Source organism: Asterias rubens, chromosome 20 (genome assembly GCF_902459465.1).
Source record: "Asterias rubens chromosome 20, eAstRub1.3, whole genome shotgun sequence".
Lineage (NCBI taxonomy): Eukaryota > Metazoa > Echinodermata > Asteroidea > Forcipulatida > Asteriidae > Asterias > Asterias rubens.
Window position 1 is genome coordinate 9,566,844 of NC_047081.1, and position 19,271 is coordinate 9,586,114.

At 38.3% G+C, this 19,271-nt stretch overlaps 1 protein-coding gene across 2 annotated transcripts in view; it reads right to left on the bottom strand.

Annotated features, from left to right (window-relative positions):
- The window catches only part of LOC117303589 (prolyl 4-hydroxylase subunit alpha-1-like), a 34,478-nt gene that overhangs the window by 10,440 nt on the left and 4,767 nt on the right, over nt 1–19,271 (bottom strand). For both annotated transcript variants that reach the window (XM_033787792.1, XM_033787793.1), the window contains exons 3-10: nt 13,898–14,052; nt 11,799–11,963; nt 4,868–5,031; nt 3,775–3,826; nt 2,774–2,994; nt 2,047–2,220; nt 1,308–1,478; nt 278–331 (exon numbers count right to left, since the gene is read on the bottom strand). In XM_033787792.1, the coding sequence (XP_033643683.1) occupies nt 278–331; nt 1,308–1,478; nt 2,047–2,220; nt 2,774–2,994; nt 3,775–3,826; nt 4,868–5,031; nt 11,799–11,963; nt 13,898–14,052 (1,156 nt within the window). The remainder of the gene's footprint in view (nt 1–277; nt 332–1,307; nt 1,479–2,046; nt 2,221–2,773; nt 2,995–3,774; nt 3,827–4,867; nt 5,032–11,798; nt 11,964–13,897; nt 14,053–19,271) is intronic.

Genomic DNA, 19,271 nt, shown 5'->3' on the forward strand with positions numbered 1-19,271 from the left:
AAATTCAAGTCTCTTCTCAAAACTTATCTTATGTCACAGGTTTTCAATGACTAACTTTGTTGTGTCTGTTTTTCTTTGTGTTGTGTTTTGTTTTTGTTTTGTTTTTGGTTTTACTGCACCTTGAACACCCAGCAGGGTGGATATGTGCGCATTACAAGTCTTATTATTATTATTATTAGAGATTCTGGTTAATGGTTATACGGCATGCACAATCTATTTTTAAGCATGCCTCTGTTTTTAAATCATTCTAAACAAGAAAAAAAAGGTTGAAACTCACCCTTGCAAAGTCAAAATGTGGCTCATAGTGACCCCCAATACCGTAGTTTACAACCTGTTAGTGAAAACAATTAGAGAAATATTTAGCTCTTAAAGGGTCTGGGTACAAAACAAAACACAAAAATCCACAGATTTCCATTAAACTTACACCGTTTGAAGATAATGTTAGTAGAAAGCTTCCCTTAAAATATTACCTGCTGAGGTGCCGTAGTTTTTGAGAAATGAGTCAAACAATTTCACACAAAACAAAATTAGTTTTGATTTCACACAAAACTAAATTAGTTTTGAGAGACGAAATTTATTTTAGCATGTACAACGGATTTATGCAGCTCACCTGAAAACATTGCTCTGTGATTTTCTACAGGTAAATTATATTACATACATCTTCATTCACAGTGAGTAGTGATTCATGTCACGGCTAAAAACTTGATCTACAAAAGGTTAGAAGACACTTTAATAGATGTAAGTTTTGCATTGATATATTCTTTATCCCCGATGCAAAACTAGCATCTCTTAAAATCCTTGCGGTCTATACTGCCAAAACTTAGGATTCAAACTGCCTCTAGCCGCCGGGCTAGCTCGGTGGTCTAGTGGTAAGACATCTGGGCCCAATTTCATGGCTCTGCTTACCGTAAGCACAGAATCGTCGCTTATGGAAGCAGGGAATTCTGTGCGTACGGAAAGCGTTTTTCACGGGTTAGCGGCAACTTTTGGCTGCTGCGGGTGCGTACTCTGCGTTACTAGGCATTCTACTCATACAAGGCCAGCGCATAAATTCGGCGCTTGCACGTAAGCGGGGAATCGAGATCGTAAGCGCAGATTTCGGCGGTAAGCAGAGCCATAAAATTTGGCCTTGCTCTAGCAATGCAAAGGTCATGGTTTGAATCCCACCAGAGTGGTTTGCCTGTAGTTTATTTTCACAGAACTCGGGAAAGTACTGAGTATACATTGACTAATACACATCGGTGTATATGGGTAAAAAAACAATTTGTAGATATATCAAAACAAGGCAGCTAATCTGGTGTCCTGACCTGTAATTCTTCTGCTGTTTTGAGTTCCAATCCAGAGTAGTCTGATACCCTTTGCCTGATCACAGAAACCACAGGGTCTAGTTCCTCCCTCAGCCATGCACTCTTACTGATGCGGTAGTCGGCGTACTCAAGTTTACCAGTGACAGAATTCTGAATAGTGGCTCGGTTTAGCTGTAGTTAACATACAAAATGAAAATAGGGAAAAGTTGTTGACGTTGGTTTGAAGCTGTATCCAAATCAAGTGACTTTGCTACGGCTATGGCTGCTGGCTGAAGCCACATCCTTAAAGAACAGGGCCTAACGCCACAAGAACTTGCTAAGCTTAGAAAAACCCTGCTTAAACAGAAACTGGTTACCAGCCGAAAATCCATAAAGTTTGCAATTCGTGCCCCACTCATTTTGGGCTTGGCAAAAAAAGAAAAAATTCTGCTAAACAACTTTATGAAAATAGGCCCAGATATTTTCAACAATCTGGCCATAGCATGCAACTGACAAAGCCTTCGAGGATGGAGGGGGGACAATGGTAGAAAAGGCAGTTTGCAGCATATTTTGTGAAGAAAAAACAACAAAAACAAAACAAATTAACATGACTCATTTTATGTACATAAAATGTAAAGAATACTTTCATCAAGCCCTTCAAGGGAAGAATTGGATGCATGACAAAATGTGACGCTTGTGAAGATTTTTCAGTTGCCAACACTGGAAATTTGCTAAGTGAACAAAAATTACTTTTACTCACTCTAGGGGCTGCAAGCGCTTTAACTTTTTTGATTTCATAATCTGATAGGATGTCATGATAGATGATGAGACGTGGGTGATCGAAGACTACTTCCTCCTTGGCCGGGCGGAGCAGCAGGCGTGGGTTATTGTAGTTATTGTAACGACACTTCAGGATGCGACGATTCCTTGGAGCCTGCAAAAGAGAGAAAAATAGCGGGCATGTATTTGAGGCGTTTATACCAGAATGGCATTTGAACATATCTGATAATTCTTTGATTGACCTGGACCGGCGCCTTTGAATGTTGGACAGAGAAGCTGTGCCTTACAAATGCTGTGTTAATATTATTATAATAGCGCCTCATAATAGGTTATTCTCTCTGGTGAAGAGTTTGGTTTGATTTCTTCTTTCGTCTTGGGAGTGTCTTCAACCCATCCCTCTTCTACTGTTAACTGGTTAAGCGCCCCACCCTTAGTAAACCCCACTCTTAGTATACACCCCACCCTAAGTGCGCCTCTCGTCAGCTTTTGAGTTCTTACCTTCAGCACTGGGGTCCCCTCTGCAAAGCGCCTCGTAGGTTATTCTCTCTGGTGAAGAGTTTGGTCCTATTTCTTCTTCCGCCTTGGAAGTGTCTTCAACCCATCCCTCTTCTACTGTAAACTGGTTAAACGCCCCACCCTTAATAGTAAACGCCACCCTTAGTACAGCCCGCCCTTAGTGCCCCTCTCGTCGGCTTTTGATTTCTTACCTTTTCAGCGCCGGGGTCGCCTCTGCAAAGTGCCTCGTAGGTTATTCTCTCCGGTGAAGAGTTTGGTTTCAATTCTTCCTCGGTCTTGGGAGTGTCTTCGACCCATCCTTCTTCTTCATCGTCATCCTCTTCACCATCTTTGAACTCTCCTCGTTTCTTCTTCTGAGACAAGTGGTAGTCAAAGTACTTCTTGTTACTGTTGCCGCGCTCATGGTTTGGATCTGTAAGGTCAAGGGTCGGGGGGTAAAGGTCAAGATTATTCATTCACTAAACACTTTCTTTTACAAATGACATGTTCTGTGCATGAGAATAATGATGATTCACAAAAGCAAGAGTGCTGGATTATGGCACAGTAATCGTTTCTCACTACATATTGTGGTGATTTTATAATGGATTGCTAGTTTTACACCTCTGAAAACAACAAGGGTCCTTGGATATTATTTAACAAGGATAGCTTTCACATGACTGGAATTTGCTATTTTTGTTAACATGGATGTGATTTTACTTTAGGTCTCTAGTTTACACGTTGTCTGTCTTCTGACTGGCACCGCCTACATGACAAATGTACCAACAATGTTCACAAATTAGGGAGACAAACATAGATAGCTCAGTTGCTAGAGCACCTCGCACTTTAATCTGGAAGTGGCGTGTCATGGACGAGTGCTTAAGAGCACCGGATTCTAGCTCTGATGTTTGATCAGCAGATTGTGGGTTAAAATCCCCGTCGTGACGCTTGCTACGTAAAATTGGGGAGGTAGTGCTTTTTGCTCTACCGACCAGGCTTCAGACTGATGATACGCAAGCCTACATCCGTATGGACTGTAAAAGGGGTAACCCTGTTTCAGCCCTAGGAGTAGGTGGCAACGGCCTTTTTTTTTTTTTTTTTTTTTAAGTCACAGGTTCTTGTGAATTTTGTCTTCATTTAACCCAAACGTATTTAAACAAATTCTGATTTGTTGTTTGCATACAAGCCATTCTTTGTGGATGACTACCCAACCTACCAAGTTTCAACAGTGCATCTGTGTACTCCAGGGCCTGCTTCATATCACCACTCTGGCAAATTCAATAGACAACAAAAAGTTTGAGAAACTGTATCTTAAAACCTATATAATAATAATAATACGGACGTTTATATTGTGCAGTGACCTATTTAAATATACTTTACTGTGCGTTACAAGGAATAAAAAAAATGCTGAGAAAATACGAAAAAACAAATATACAAACAGAGCAAGAATGAATTAAATGGGTGAAGTAAGAAAATGGGCTTTTAACTTAGATTTAAAATACTTTAAGTGAAGCAGACTGTCTAATGCAAGGTGGGAGATTGTTCCAAAGATTTGGAAGTTATCAGTTTCTTGAGGAAATACTCTGATAGATTCTAAGTAAGTAGACACAGTATTCAGCTAAAACTTATATTGTATTTTATTCTAACTTTGCAACTAAATCAGTATTAAGCCCGGTTCATACTCCCTGCCAATGCAAAATGAATTTTGACGTCACAGAGCTGTTTTCGCAGGGAATGATCCGTAGGAGTTGAGCGCCAGTCAACTGATGTGAATTATTTGTTGTGAATTTGTGACGTCAAAATTCGTATCGCATTTGCACTCGCAGAAAGTATGACCCAGGCTTTATCATGTTGACAAAAACCAATCTAAGACCCTATCTTTAAAGGCAGTGGACACTATTGGTAATTACTCAAAATAATTATTGGCATATATATAAAACCTTACTTGGTAACGAGTAAGTAATGGGGAGCTGTTGATAGTATAAAGCATTGTGAGAAACAACTCCCTCTGAAGTAACGTTGTTTTTGAGGAAGAAGTTTCTTTCCACGAACTTGATTTCGAGACCTCAGAATTAGATTTGGGGGTCTCGAAATCAAGCATCTGAAAGCACACAACTTCGTGTGACACAGGTGTTTTTCTTTCATAATTATCTCGCAACTTCAACGACCAATTGAGCTCAAACTTACACAGGTTTGTTATTTTATCTATATGTTGAGATACACCAAGTGAGAAGACTGGTCTTTCACAATTACCAATAGTGTCCAGTGTCTTTAACTTAAAATGTTTCTGTATACATGTATGTACATACCATGTAGAGCACGAAGGAGAGGTAATCCAGCACATCCGTTTTATCCACTGTGGTCTCATCCCCCTCACTGTTCACTTTATCTAAGGCTTCTGTCATCCAAAGCTTGGAGTGGAAATAATCATTGGCGTTGTACGCAATACGACCAATCTCAAAACATTCATGCGCTGTGTAGGATAATTACAAACAAATATCAATTTACACCAATGTCTTGAGAATATTTTGAAGTTGATTAATTTCTCTTTCTAGAAAAGAATATCTAGAAGGATTACTTGTCATCCACAGCTAGCTTAGAGTTGAAGTAATTGTTGGCGTTGTGTGCTGTGTAGGAAATATATAAAACATTTCCACTAATATTTTGAGAATATTTTGAAGTTGATTAATTTTTCTTTTTGGGAAAGTCAATATGTAGAAGGAAAATAAGTTACTTGACATTCATAGCTTAGAGTGAGTGATCGTTGGTGTTGTACGCAATACAACCAATCTCAAAACATTTATGTGCTGTGTGGGGAAGAAAAAAATCACTAATATCTTAAGAGTATTTTTAATTTGATATATATATATTTTTTTAGTAAGGCAAATATTTTTTAGAATATTCTTTTTGATTTTATATCTATTTAGAGTATTTTTAATGAAAATAAGGTGACATTTTAACAGGGCCCAATTGTATAGCTGCTTTGAAGCACAAAAGATACCTAAGCCTTAAACAATTATAGCCAAAATACCATGTCATGTGCAGTGCAATTAATTGTGACTGGAATACTACTCATTTCTGCTTTTGAGCAAAATATTGTTAAGAAATATTTTGTGCCTAAGCAGAGCTCTATGAAATTAGACCCAGATGTGAAACCATAAACAGAGTCAATCCTCATAAATTTACAAAACTATCCATTGCACCAGGAGAACAAAATCTGAGCAATATCTTTCCTATGGCATTTGGGAAATGTCCAGCCAGAGTATTCAAGAAAGGATCAAGGACATGGGTAAATTGACCTTCCAGTTTCTAAAGCTCAATTTCATAGAGCTGCTAAGCACAAAAATTTGCTTAGCATGAAATTTCTTCCTCGATAAAAACAGGATTACCAACCAAATTTCCTAGTGATTTCCATGATAAGCAAACAACAGCTGAGTACCAGTAAATAGCAATAAGCAACAAATGGAAATTTGGTTAGTAATCTTGTTTTTATCAAGGAAGAAATTTCATGCTAAGTAAATTGTTGTGCTAATTATAAGCAGCTCTATGAAATTGGACCCATATATCAATCCAAGGTTACATAAACACATACACCTAGGAGGAAGCTATAAGTCCTGCAGGAGGAACCTGTTCAATGTTCACACTTGCGTCACCCTTTAATCAATTTGATATATCCACTGGTTGTACTATTCTGAGGGCACACAATTAAATTCTTTCAGTGCCAAGGTCGTCGTAGTACAATCTATTTTAGGTATTCCAAAAGTGCCATTATCTTATACTATCGAGCTAATTCATGTACTTTAAAAAGTGTCATCAATGGAACATGTACAGCGTGTTATCACGGGTAGGAGAGGGCATCATATCACTCAAGTCAAGAAATACAATGGGATGTACCAATGCAACACAAATCAGCAAGATACTTTTGTTTAAAGGCAGTGGACACTATTGGTAATTGTCAAAGACTAGCCTTCACAGTTGGTGTGTCTCAACATATGCATAGAATAACAAACCTGTGAAAGTTGCGAGATAATAATGAAAGAAAAAACACCCTTGTCACACGAAGTTGTGTGCGTTTAGATGGTTGATTTCGAGACCTCAAGTTCTAAACTTGAAGTCTCGAAATCAAATTCGTGGAAAATTACTTCTTTCTCCCAAACTATGGCACTTCAGAGGGAGCTGTTTCTCACAATGTTTTATACCACCAACCTCTCCCCATTACTTGTCGCCAAGAAAGGTTTTATGCTAATAATTATTTTGAGTAATTACCAATAGTGTCCACTGCCTTTAATGTATCAAAACAGACTTTTTTAAATTTTGCCTACACAATTTTTTTATAAATGTTTTTTTTAAAAACAAAACAGGCACTGACAGATTTAATACGCGGAAGACCAATCCATGTCATTGGTGTTGCTCAAGTGATAAATGGAAGGCCACAATATACATGAAAGAAAAAGTTTTATTGTGCCTAGCTGTAGTACAGTATACCTGCCTAACTATCATGTCACACACATACATACTTTGTGACTGGTATCCTGCTCATTTCTACTTCCAAATTAATTTCGACAGTCTCGTTTTGAAGAACGGAGTTTAAAATGCATGAACACATTTTGCATTCCTTCTAATAATAATGAACCATTTTTGTAGAGCGCATCATCACAATCACAGAGAAGTGCAAAACTTAGTTGATACGGAAAGAAGTACCGAAAGCTATTGTAAAAATAAATGTGTTTTTAACTTTGTCTTAAATAAATTCACTGTTTGAGCTTGTTTTATGGTGTCCGGAAGACTATTCCATAATTCTGCTGCTGCTGCAAAGGCTCTGGCCCCATAAAATTCTAGTGTAGTTACAACAGAATACACACGACAGTTTGAACCAGTACATTTAATCAGAAACGACAACATGTCAGCTCTAATAACAAGTCAAAACATTTGATGTAATTTGTTCCCCTTCAGCTGAGCATGGAGCTCTGAGTAAGCTCGCTGAAGCTAATTGGCAATTTTCTCCTGTGGGTAATCGGTGAAGCTTTGAAGTTTGTTATCTTAAAACCTTTCTCTAGTAATAGTAAGGAGTTAATTCCGATATGACATTGACCCTAAATTAGACTTGGTTTATCGGCCTACAGGGGTAAAGTGCAGACTTGAGCCAATGTAAACATCCAAAAAGATTCACTACAAAAGTACATGCACACTGCGCATGTACAGTTTGATTGGGTTTGTTCCATACCAACTGAAGAAATATTTATAAAGGAGCCAGTCTTCGAACAAACTCTTTAAAGCCAGAGAACACTTTCGGTAAACATTATCGTCCAAGGCCCACACTTCGTGTATCACAACTTATATATAAATCGTGTATCTCAACTTAAATATAAAATAACAAACCTGTGATAATTTAGGCTCAATCGGTCCAAGGAGTCGGGAGAAAATAACGGGAAAACCCACCCTTGTTTCCGCACGTTTCGCTGTGTCATGACATGATACTATTAATCCGTAATTCTCGATGTCGAGAATTGATAATTGTTTTAATGTTTTCTCAAAAAGTAAAGCATTTCATGGAATAATAATTTTAAGAGAAGTCTTTTACCATTACCTTCTGTAAACCCTGTAAGTTAATTGTAAATCTGTTTTTTCTTCTGTTCCGAAAGTGTATAATGGCTTTTAAAGTCAGTGGACACTATTGGTAGTTACTCAAAACAATTCTTCGCATAAAAACTTACTTGGTAACGAGCAATGGAGAGCTATTGATAGTATAAAACCTTGTGAGAAACGGCTCACTCTGAAGTAACATAGTTTTTGAGAAAGAGGTAGTTTCTCATTCAAATATTTAAAAGGCTTCAGGCCTGAAGCCTTTTATTAGGCATCTAAAAGCACACACAACTTTGATTACCAATTGAGTCCAAGTTTTCACAGGTTTGTTACTTAATGCATGTCCTGAGATACAACCAAGTGAAAACACTGGTCTTTCACAATTACCACAGGTGTCCATGTGCCTTTAAAACCCATGGGCCATGGGTTCTTTTTTAACCCAACTGCACCCAAGGGACATGAGTGATGCACAATGTTTTATGATCCATGGCATACTAGGCTCTAACCATAGAGTAAGGACTTTACTCTATGCTCTAACTTGGCAATCGACCAAGGAAAGCTATCACATCCACATGGTATTGGAATAAATTATTCCTTCAGGTCAAAGATTGTCACTTGTTCAAACTGGGACGTGTCCCCTTTAAAGGTAAAGTATATTTGAAAGTTAACATCGTCATAGGCTGCAGCCCATTGACGCAACCACCGCCCACTTCTCCATGGTTGTGTGGCTGGTGCAGGAGTGATTTTGCCTCAACAAAGTTAACAGCAATCAAAATATTGAGTCTGCTGATGGTGACTAGAGCAAGCTAGTCGAAATAATGAGACCAATTAAAGTGAAGTTAATAACGATCCTCTACAAGCTACAGCAGATGTTGTACGTTCTGCCCAGGTACGGTTAGTAGTTAAAAAGCAGGACAGTTCTTTTCAGAACTGAGAAGTCTCCCGAAACCCATAAATCTACTCCACTGGGTATGTAATAGAATATGTAGCAAGACAGTTCTCTAAAGAACAAAATATTCCTGGCAAAACAAAAATAAAATGAGACTTAAAGTACTTACTGTAGGCAGAACATCATGCCTACAAGTGCAACAACTTCCCTTACTGGTTGGTTTATAAGGGAGCAACAAACTGGGACAAAATTAAAAAACCCAATCGAAAAACTCCTTTGTCCGGTTCTTCCAAGAAAATATTGTCCTTGTGGATTTATTATGGAGACTTAACTCTAAGCAAACAAACATACTTGGCAAGAACCGCACACAACAAAAAGTTATAAGAACAACACAATCCTTGCTGCGTGCATAATAGGGGAATTCACTGGTTTGTAAAATAATTACACACATGAAAAGCCCTTGCACTTTGCATTTCTTTACACGCAATCAGCGCTGATCCTTCGAGCACAAGTACGAACGCTGTCAATCATACCACGCAATAATATTGCAATATATGAAGAAGTACATGGTGCTTCATGGTGAAGTGAATATAAGCCTTTCACTTGAAGTTGGCGTGACGTTGGTGTAACTGTCGCTACACGTAAACATTCAACTCATCCCCAAGGCATTCTACAACTGGAAAAAACTGTAGTCTTGGGATTTAGCTTCTAGTCCCTCAAAAAAAAAAAAAACTAAAACTGTTCCCCTTTTGCTATGTCTGCCAATTAGTCTCTCATTAAAACAGAAATGTAAGCTTTTCACTTGGAAGTTGGTACCAAAGTTTCTGCACGTACACATAAAACCCAACCACAGGCATTCCAGCGTCCAAAAAAAACCAAAACATACTGTTTCTTTTTTTGCCAATTAGTCTCTCGTTTTTAAAACAACAATTTTAAAACGCTGCATGTAGCCAAAGTGTATCCAGGTTATAGAAACAACTTGGTGTCATGCCACGACCTCATGTATGTCACCCAGTCATCCTCTAGCTACCAATCCCCCCCCCCCCCCAGGGAAAATGCTCTGTAGTACACTGGAGTACAGCGACTTTCATAATAACACGAGTTGACACTTAAGTGGTGCTAAGGGGGTGTGCTAAGGAAATAGAGTGGCGCTACAGTAATATGTTGATGAAGTATTAAGCAAGCACTTGGTGGATATGGGATTTCAAAATTAACAATTTGTGGGCACCAGTCTAACAATTTCAAACATCAGATTAAACGTGGCAGGTTACCATGACATAGTTGTATTTGTTTTTAATGATACCAGTTATCTGCTGTTGGGTATCGATAATAAATCAATTTAAAACAATTTCTTTTGAGAGCAACCATGACTGGGGGTTGGCAGTATATTGTAATATGTACATGTATTCTGCTGCTTTTAATGTTAATGCGTTTGTTTTAAAATCCATTCTCAAACAAAATAATGTTCTGTTTTGTTGGCAAATACTAATTTCAATACTAAATACATTTCTATGTCCTGTTTAATTCTCACAACTTTTTTTCAACAAGAGTATGGAATAAACGTATTGAATTGAATCAAATATGTGTATATTTTTTTACCATTTCATTAAAGCTACCCTGTTTATATACATGTGCACAAACGACCCTGTCTATTATCATCCACTTCAATGGATGAATTACACTTGGGGCTAAAAGCTGACTGCACTTTTGACTGGTATTGTTACCTTCCTCAGACGCCCTTAAAGGAACTTTTCAAATACTGCTTTCCCCCAATGGAAACAAAATATCGACTTGAAAGCACTAGGCTTTAGTCATTCATTCATTCTTGAATTTAGGAAAAACTTTCCACACAAGTAATACGCCTGTGATTTTTTTCACAGGACTCCCGTAAGTACTGAGTATACGGTGCTTGTATCAGTGGTGCTAACAAAACCAAAATTAATAATACCTGTGTATGCAATTTGCTGTTTCATAAGAATGGAAAAAGGTGTGCTGTGAGTCAACTGTTTAGACTGAAAATCTTGTATTTCATGAAATTAGGCCCAGGGGTCGACTTCACAAAGACTTAGGACTAGTCCTAGGAGATATTAAAAACTTAAGGTTATTTAGTCCCAAATAGGACAAATAACTCACCCTACCTCGAGATAAGACTAGTCTTAACTCTTTGTGAAATCCACCCCAGGAACCCATACGCTATTTGTTCCCAAATCTGTTATTGCACTGCCACCATCAATTGAATATAGAAACACAACAAACTTTATGAGTTAGAAAGATGGACTTTTTACCAAATGCCTTTGATGGTGTTTGTTGATGTGTTACACATCATCTATAACTGACAAACTGTAAAGTTGTGAGTCTCGAATATGATTGACAGCTTTGAATGTTGCAGGTAAAAACCACTCATGATTTTGGGGTTCATCACAAAAGGGGAATTCATAAACAAGTATATGGCATTGCATGGTGAGGGCATCGATATTTGGTTTGCGGTAACAACATGTGTGTATCTACTTGGTGGGGTGTTCTTTTGAGAACTTCTTGTCTTGCTTTATAATTTACTACTGTGGAGTAGATTTTTCCGTGACTTTTAATGTTTTTTTTACACGACCAGGGGGCATCGAGGCAATCGCCTTCGTTGCCTTCGTGAAGTACCGCTATTGCTGTACAAGCCCTGCCGTCTTGTAGATTCCCCCTAAATTCAAGCCCTACACAGGGAATGTTTGAATGTTTGAGTTTTGAATGGTTGGGAGTTATCGGGTTAAAGTTCATACCATTGAGGGTTGGAGACTTCCATGTTCCTTCTATGTTTCCATCGGCGATAGCCTTGGTGTCTAGTCTGTAAGTGTCTTGAAGACGTAGCAGTGCTGCACCAGAACCCTTCAGATCCTCATTGGCGGGGAAATAGTCACGATACTGAGAGATATTCACCAAATAATCTGCAAATAAAGAAATTCAAAAAATTATGGCAATTTCTTAACATCATAAACCATAGTTTCTACCACAGGCCTGTATGCTTTGTTTTTGAAAGGACAAGGGCACCAACACATTTTCTTGTCGGTATAAAGGGCACACTATGAGGAAAGAGAAGGGGTTTGGACTGTTCTGGTCAGGCAGCAATAATTATGTGCCACTCACATTGTTAGAAAAGCAAATAAAGAGATTAGCTGTTTTGCCATAAAACAAGATGAAGATGAATAAACAAAACTGAAATAGGACATGTATACTCATATCCATACACAGTATGCCTTTGACACTTTGAAATGGGGAAAGGCCTGCAACTTACAAAGAAATCATTTTAATAAATAAAAATATTTTTTTATTTGGGCTGTTATGCAATGGAAGGGACACCGTGGTCTTAGATTTGGCACCCCTTCAAAAGTTTTACATAGCCTTTCAAAAAAAATTCCCTTAGAGAAATTAAAATTGCCTTGCCCTCTCAACAAAGTTTAAATTCTTTTAAAATTTCTTTTATTAAACAGATCTTGTTGAGATTGTTGTTCCCGTTCTCATTAAGTCCATAACACGACTCAGTAATGTCACAAACCCCCTTAGGAAATGTCAAATGCGTCATCAGAGAATCCAAACAACACAGCCCGGCCAATCAGCTGTTGAATTGAGACTATTCGTCTTATCAGATTAAGCCCTGATGCATCAAGTTTCATGAACATAAAACGCACTTTTGGCAAAGTTCCTTGTACGATGTCAACCGTACAGAACTTTATACTACAGCCCAAGTTTTTGCCAACTGAGATTTGAAAACTATGAAAAGCTGTACATGCATTTAGCAAAAACAGGTACAATTTGTAACAATGTTACACAAGTATTACAAATTTAGGATGGGTTTGCTGGAAACAAAGCAACAAATCATGAGATGTATTTTTGTCAATGAAACTTTGCAGTAGTTTCGGTCGTCCATGCCAACAAAGACAGTTTATTTACAAACAATAGACCGTATTGAATATGATGTCACCGTTCAAATATTCGTCCTACACGGATGGCGTCTGTGCATGCATGCATGGACCGTAGAAAGCAAACCGGGAATGCTGCGTGATGCGTGCTTCATTGATGTACCTGTTTGGACGCGCATACAATTTGCCCTACAAGATGGCGACTTTCATAGCAAAAAGGGGGTTATTCAATACGGTCTATGGAAAGGTCCATACATGTTTAAACCCCTCCCACTGAAGGCCATCTTGTCTGATTCCATAACAGTAATGGATTTTTGGATTGATACGTATGAGGGACCAGATTAATTGACTAATGTTGTTTCCAGTCATGAAGTACTCTTTAGGCCCTAATCCGTTTGTAGTGAATCTCTCTGGCACCTCGTTTAAAAGTGAGGCATAGTGTTTAATTGGAGACAGGTTTATTTTGGCTTCTGAATTTGTCTGGAAAATGGCTGTCTGTGTCAGATTCTCAATATGCAGTCATAACCATTGCAACTACAAATGACAATGACATGTCCACAAAACTTGCCGCTTGACCGCAAGATCAGTTGGGACAACCTCAACTTGGGCTACGGCTCCAGGGGCCCTTCGATGTTCGAACCACCACCGCGTGCAAAGTAAATGCTGCTACAAAAAGTATAGGCCTGAAGGCAGAGCCGTGCTTGCACTGCATACGCAGCGCGCTGAGCCTAAGCCAGAGGCAGAGCCCAAGTCGGGGTTTGAGAAAGGCCCCTGCAGGCGATTTCACTATAAACGCTAGGATTAATCTTATCTCGAGGTAGGACGAGTAACTCGACCTAACTTAAGATGGGTTAAATGCATACGTCTTCGGATACGGAACTTAACTCGTCCTACGCATTGTAAGTCCTAAGATATCCTAAGTTAGGAAGAGCTTGGTGAAATCGACGGCTGGACTGACATACCTGTTTTGGGTCGGTCCAATCGGACTGTATTCTCTACTTCAGTCCATTCCCAGATGAATCTTTTGACCAGTAGCAAGGCGTTGACCGGATGGGACAGGTAGTGCTCTGGGTCCTGTATTGCTTCATTATTGGCTTTCTGAAGCTTCTCCGTCAATCTGAAATGTGAAATAAACACATAAAGAACAGGAGTCATTGAAGGAGTCAAGAATACAATTCAAGAAATTATACAAGACTGGGCCTATTTTTGAGGATGGTGCTTACCATCAATTCCATGCTTACAGCCCATAGACACCTGGGACCAATTTCATAAAGCTTCTCAGCAGAAAAAAGGAGCTTTTAATCAAAATACTTTGCTATCCAAAAAATGAGTGGGTCACCCATTAGCAATGATGTAAACAAAAATGTATATATTTTTGTTCACTTCAGATAAAATTCACAAAATTAATCATTCAAGATATTTTACCATTTAGAATTCTCTAGATTGCAATTAAGTTCCTAACGACACATGCAAAAGAGTCCTACTCATGGGCCAAGGGCAGGGCAGGGTGTTGGCATTGTGTCAGGTGTCAAGGAATGTGGAGGAGGGTGCACACAGAGTACATACAAACACTTAACCACATATATCATCTATAGTTATTAAAACCTCGAATGCACAGCACAATCATCTTGTACTACCATGCAACACACACAAGACATGATTTCCTCTATTCCACACCACACACACAAAATGAATCATTTAAAATGATACAGTGCTGCTCAATCAATTTTTTAGAATCTCACTTTTCCTGCAGTCTTGGAAAAATAGAGAAAAAAAAACAATATAAAATTCCTACTCAGTTTTCTAGAGACACAATTTTGCACATTTTAAAACTGTTCTGCCAGGCATATAGTTCTTGACGAAGTCCCAAGAAAACAAAAATTGGATTATAAAATGGGTGTGGCACCCTCGGAGATAACAGGAAAGATGAAGATGGCCAAGGAAAGCTCCAATTCAAAACTAACCAGAACAAATTATTTTGAAAAGGTTATGCCTAAGTATTCATTAAACTTTATATTGAACAATGCATTAACGTGCTTGAATTTTACTTGGATTGGAGCCACAAGGCCAGTGGTTTTTAATTCCCCAATTCTGAAACAACTACACTGGCTCCCTATCTCTCAACGAATCATCTTTAAGCTGATGCTTATTGTCCACAAAGCACTTAATGGCAACGCTCCCCACTATATTTCTGAACTGCTTCAAGTTTACACTCCATCAAGGAATCTTCGATCAAGTTCCATGCTTCTCCTCATTGAACCCAAGTCTCGACACTCATGTGGTGACAGGTCTTTTTCTTCAGCTACGCCACGCATCTGGAACTCTATACCACTAAATCTTCGATCTTGTCTTTGTACCGCAAAATTCAAATCTCTTCTCAAAACTTATATTATGTCACAGGTTTTCAAGGATTAATTTTGCTGCGTCTGTTTTTCTTTGTTTTTGAACCCGACGCCGAATGAGGAGTCATTTATTAGAGAAAATGAGACCAATAACTGGACAATTTCCTTTGAGACAGACTTCTAAGAAACCTGTTCAACAGCATGGTTGGTTCTAACATAAACAGTACTGTATGTAAATGGGAGGGGCTAGACATTGTATACATTATGAGCTAGACAGGAAGGGCAATAAAGACAGTTACATTTACAATGCAATATAGCAGCTTCATAAGGTCATGATTTAAGACGTGTAGAGTGACTTAGAATGTATACAAAGTTTCACCATTTCCTTAAAGGGGTTTGACTTTGTAGATCAATTTTTTGGCCATGACATGAATCCCTACTCCCTGTAAATTAAAGATGTAGGCCTACATTATGTGATATAATTTACTGTAGAAGTTTCAGCTATATTAGTCTTTAAGTTTTTGGAATAAACAAAATAATAATCACTGAGCAAAAGTTTTCAGGGGTGGATTTCACAAAGGTAGTCCTAACTTAGGACTAGTCCTAGGCAATGCTAAGAGATAGGACCGGTCCTAAGTTAGGACAAGTCCCAGGCAATGCGCTAGGCAATGCTAAGAGATAGGACCGGTCCTAAGTTAGGACAAGTCCCAGGCAATGCGCTAGGCAATGCTAAGAGATAGGACCGGTCCTAACTTAGGACCGGTCCTATCTCTTAGCATTGCCTAGGACTAGTCCTAAGTTAGGACTACTTAGGATCGGTCCTATCTCTTAGCATTGCCTAGGACTAGTCCTAAGTTAGGACTACCTTTGTGAAATCCACCCCAGGAGAGTTGTGTAAATACATTGTCGACATGCTAAAATAATTTTTGTCCCAGAAGACAAAAGTTACTTTTGTGTCATCCTTTTACTCATTAAAAACAAAACAAAAAAAACACTACCTCAGCAAGTAATACTTTTGAAAGGGAAGCTGTCTTCCATCATTATCTCTAAACCAAGTAAGTTTAATGTAAATCTGCGGGACATTGTGTTTTGTGTCATACAAAAAAGACTCAAACCCTTGAAGTTGAAGTAAAGTTCTGCTCCACTCAACAGTTAATGATACATGTAGCTATAGTAGCTACATTGTAGACTATACAGTTCATGCGAAGGTGTCAACCAACATTCTCCATTCTCCATGCTACCTCTGACATCAGTGAAAGGTTGATGGGTGGATTTACAAACTGTAGCCTGTACACAGTCTCCCGTCTCCCGCATACTCCCAAAATTTGGGACCCAAGCCAGTGAGAAACTGCTTGTAATGAACCATAACATCTTGTCGAAGACCAGAATTAGGAATGGGAACTTACTACACAGTTAATTTTTTGTATTCAAACTGTTTTTATTTGCGCCAGCCTTAAGAGAAGATTTATCTTTGTAAATGGCGAAGTAGGCCTACAAATGATTGGACTCACATGTGGAAAGCTTGGACCAGAATTTCTTTTTACAATACCAGAATCAGTATTGAGAAAAAAATTCTCCATATCAGTTTAATATTTTACACAATTAACTTTTTTTATATGAGCCAGCACTATTGAGAAGATTTATCTTGATTGGCTAAGTATACATTGATCATACACTCAACAGAAATGAAATATCAGACTAAAAATCAACATATCATATAGACAATTAGATATTATTATTCAATTTGAAAACAAAAGACAGCCAGACTAGTCCAGTCATGAGACAAAATCACAGGCCATCACAGGCCTCGGGCCTGTGGTCTATTGTAAAAGCATTGTAACTTTTGAGGGCCATGTATGATGAAGCACACTACAGATTGCATTTTATTAAAATCACAGTGTTTAGTTTTAAAGATGCAGCCGAAAATATTCTAAAAAAAGGAAGTTTATGAAAGGACTGAAAAGGAAACTCGGCTCCCAGCTTTTCATTCTTTAGACATAGATGAAATTGTTTTAAGTCCGCTTGGTTGACCACTAACGGTTTGTCACAAAAGGACAGCCATACAGCCGGACGCCAACAGCTTTTCCCAATGCCTCTTTGAAGGTCATAACACAAATGAAAACCAATCAACTTGACCAATGTGTGGAAACACATCCTTGATCAGGAGACTAGATGGTTGGTAACTAAACAGCTCAGTTGAGGAATGTAGACCTACCTTCTGGAACTTCATTATGAAACAGTGGGTCATGATAAAAAAACAACGACCCAAAACCAATATTTGCAACGTAGTAACAATTTACTGTTATTTAAAGATAGGGTCATTGTTTGGTGTTTGCCTCGCTATATTTGTAGGGAAAATTATCAAGAAAGATTAAAAAACATTTTCAGTTTAATCTCTTCCTCCATTGTTGTACACAGAGTTTATCTACTTTTTGTGAAAACAGGAAAAGACCTGTCATTGTATTTCCGTCAAGAACATTAAATCCATCCCTGTTTAAAAAAGATGACAGTGGGTACCAACAACAACTGTGCCTGCATGGCTGACAAGACAAACAACTTGAGCAACAAATCTTGCAAAATATGATCAGCCAAAGTGATACAACAAATTTGCATTTTCTTTAAAATGATATAACAACTGGTGAAACGGTTGCACTAAACACTTGGGAGTCTTTCAGTCAAGTAAGTTATTTTGTAGTACCTTGGAACGTCTATTTCTTCATGCTTACAAATAATAATGTACCTTTAATTTCAAGTGCCTCTGCTCTAGATGCATTTTTAGTCCCAATATCATCATACTAATAGTCAATACACTCAAAAGAAATGCCAAAACTTTGCGGACAAAAGTTAAAATGCAAATTTGCTGCAATATAGATTCTACAAGTTGCTGGAGTCCAACAACACAAGAGTTGAATTATTTTCCAGCTGTTTTAACCAGAATCTCCCACTGACTGCTGAACTATGCACAACTGAAGCCTACAGGAAATTACTAAGGCCACACAGGGTCAGCAATAAGTCCACGCTGACTTGTAGTATGTGACAGACTGGCGTCTAGACTACAACATTGCAGTGTTCTAAACTTCTCAGTGTAAAAAAGTTTGATGTCCTGACATTGGGTGAGGACCAGACTACTGAATTGCCTACGTGGGTTTCCTTGACATGTCCACTAACCACTTCAATACCCTTGCTTGCCACGTGTACAAATGCATGGAAGGTATCCCAGTAAATAAGTAGGTTGAACTCCTCTCGCAGTAAAACAAAAGTTATGGGGTTTGAGTTCAGGCATTGCATCGTGAGGTATCAATATACATTTGGTTTGTGGTAAGTCGGTAACACCATGTGTGTATCTACTTGCCAGGTAGATTTTGTTCTTATATAGAGAAGTGTTCTTGCTTTTGACAACCATGAAGAAAATTCAGCCAGAGACTTCTCAGTTCTGAAAAGAACTGCTTGTAAATTCCAGAAGCTACTACAAATTCAGGGCTCGAAATGTTGACTTTCAGTCCGATAATTTAAATTCTGTAGAACAGGGAAAAATAGGACTACTTACCCATGGTACACATTGGGGATATCTCCCCTTGTGAAGTTCAATTGTTATAAACTTTGTCTTTGTACCATTTGGCCCTATTTGTTTTTCTCATTTGAATTCGGGTTTTGTAAAATTAACTCTGGTCTAGTCAACATTATTAGCTTTGAGGTCTTTGCAGTCTACTCTAGTCCTTGGGAAACAGTAGTACCATTTCATCTGAGTTAAGCTTGGGCGATATCGATTTATTTTATTCACGATATATCGCCGACAATATATCGCGATATTCGATATAATCGCGATTAATGAAATTTGACTTCATCAGTCTTAAAACTTGTGAAAGTTGTAGAAGAGACAGTCCTAGCATAAGAGAGGTGTTCTAATGACCTATTCTTCTGGTTTTACTCCAAACCTATGGGGTGCAAGATGTCTCAGCTAGCGATTACATCGCGATATATCGATAATCGACCA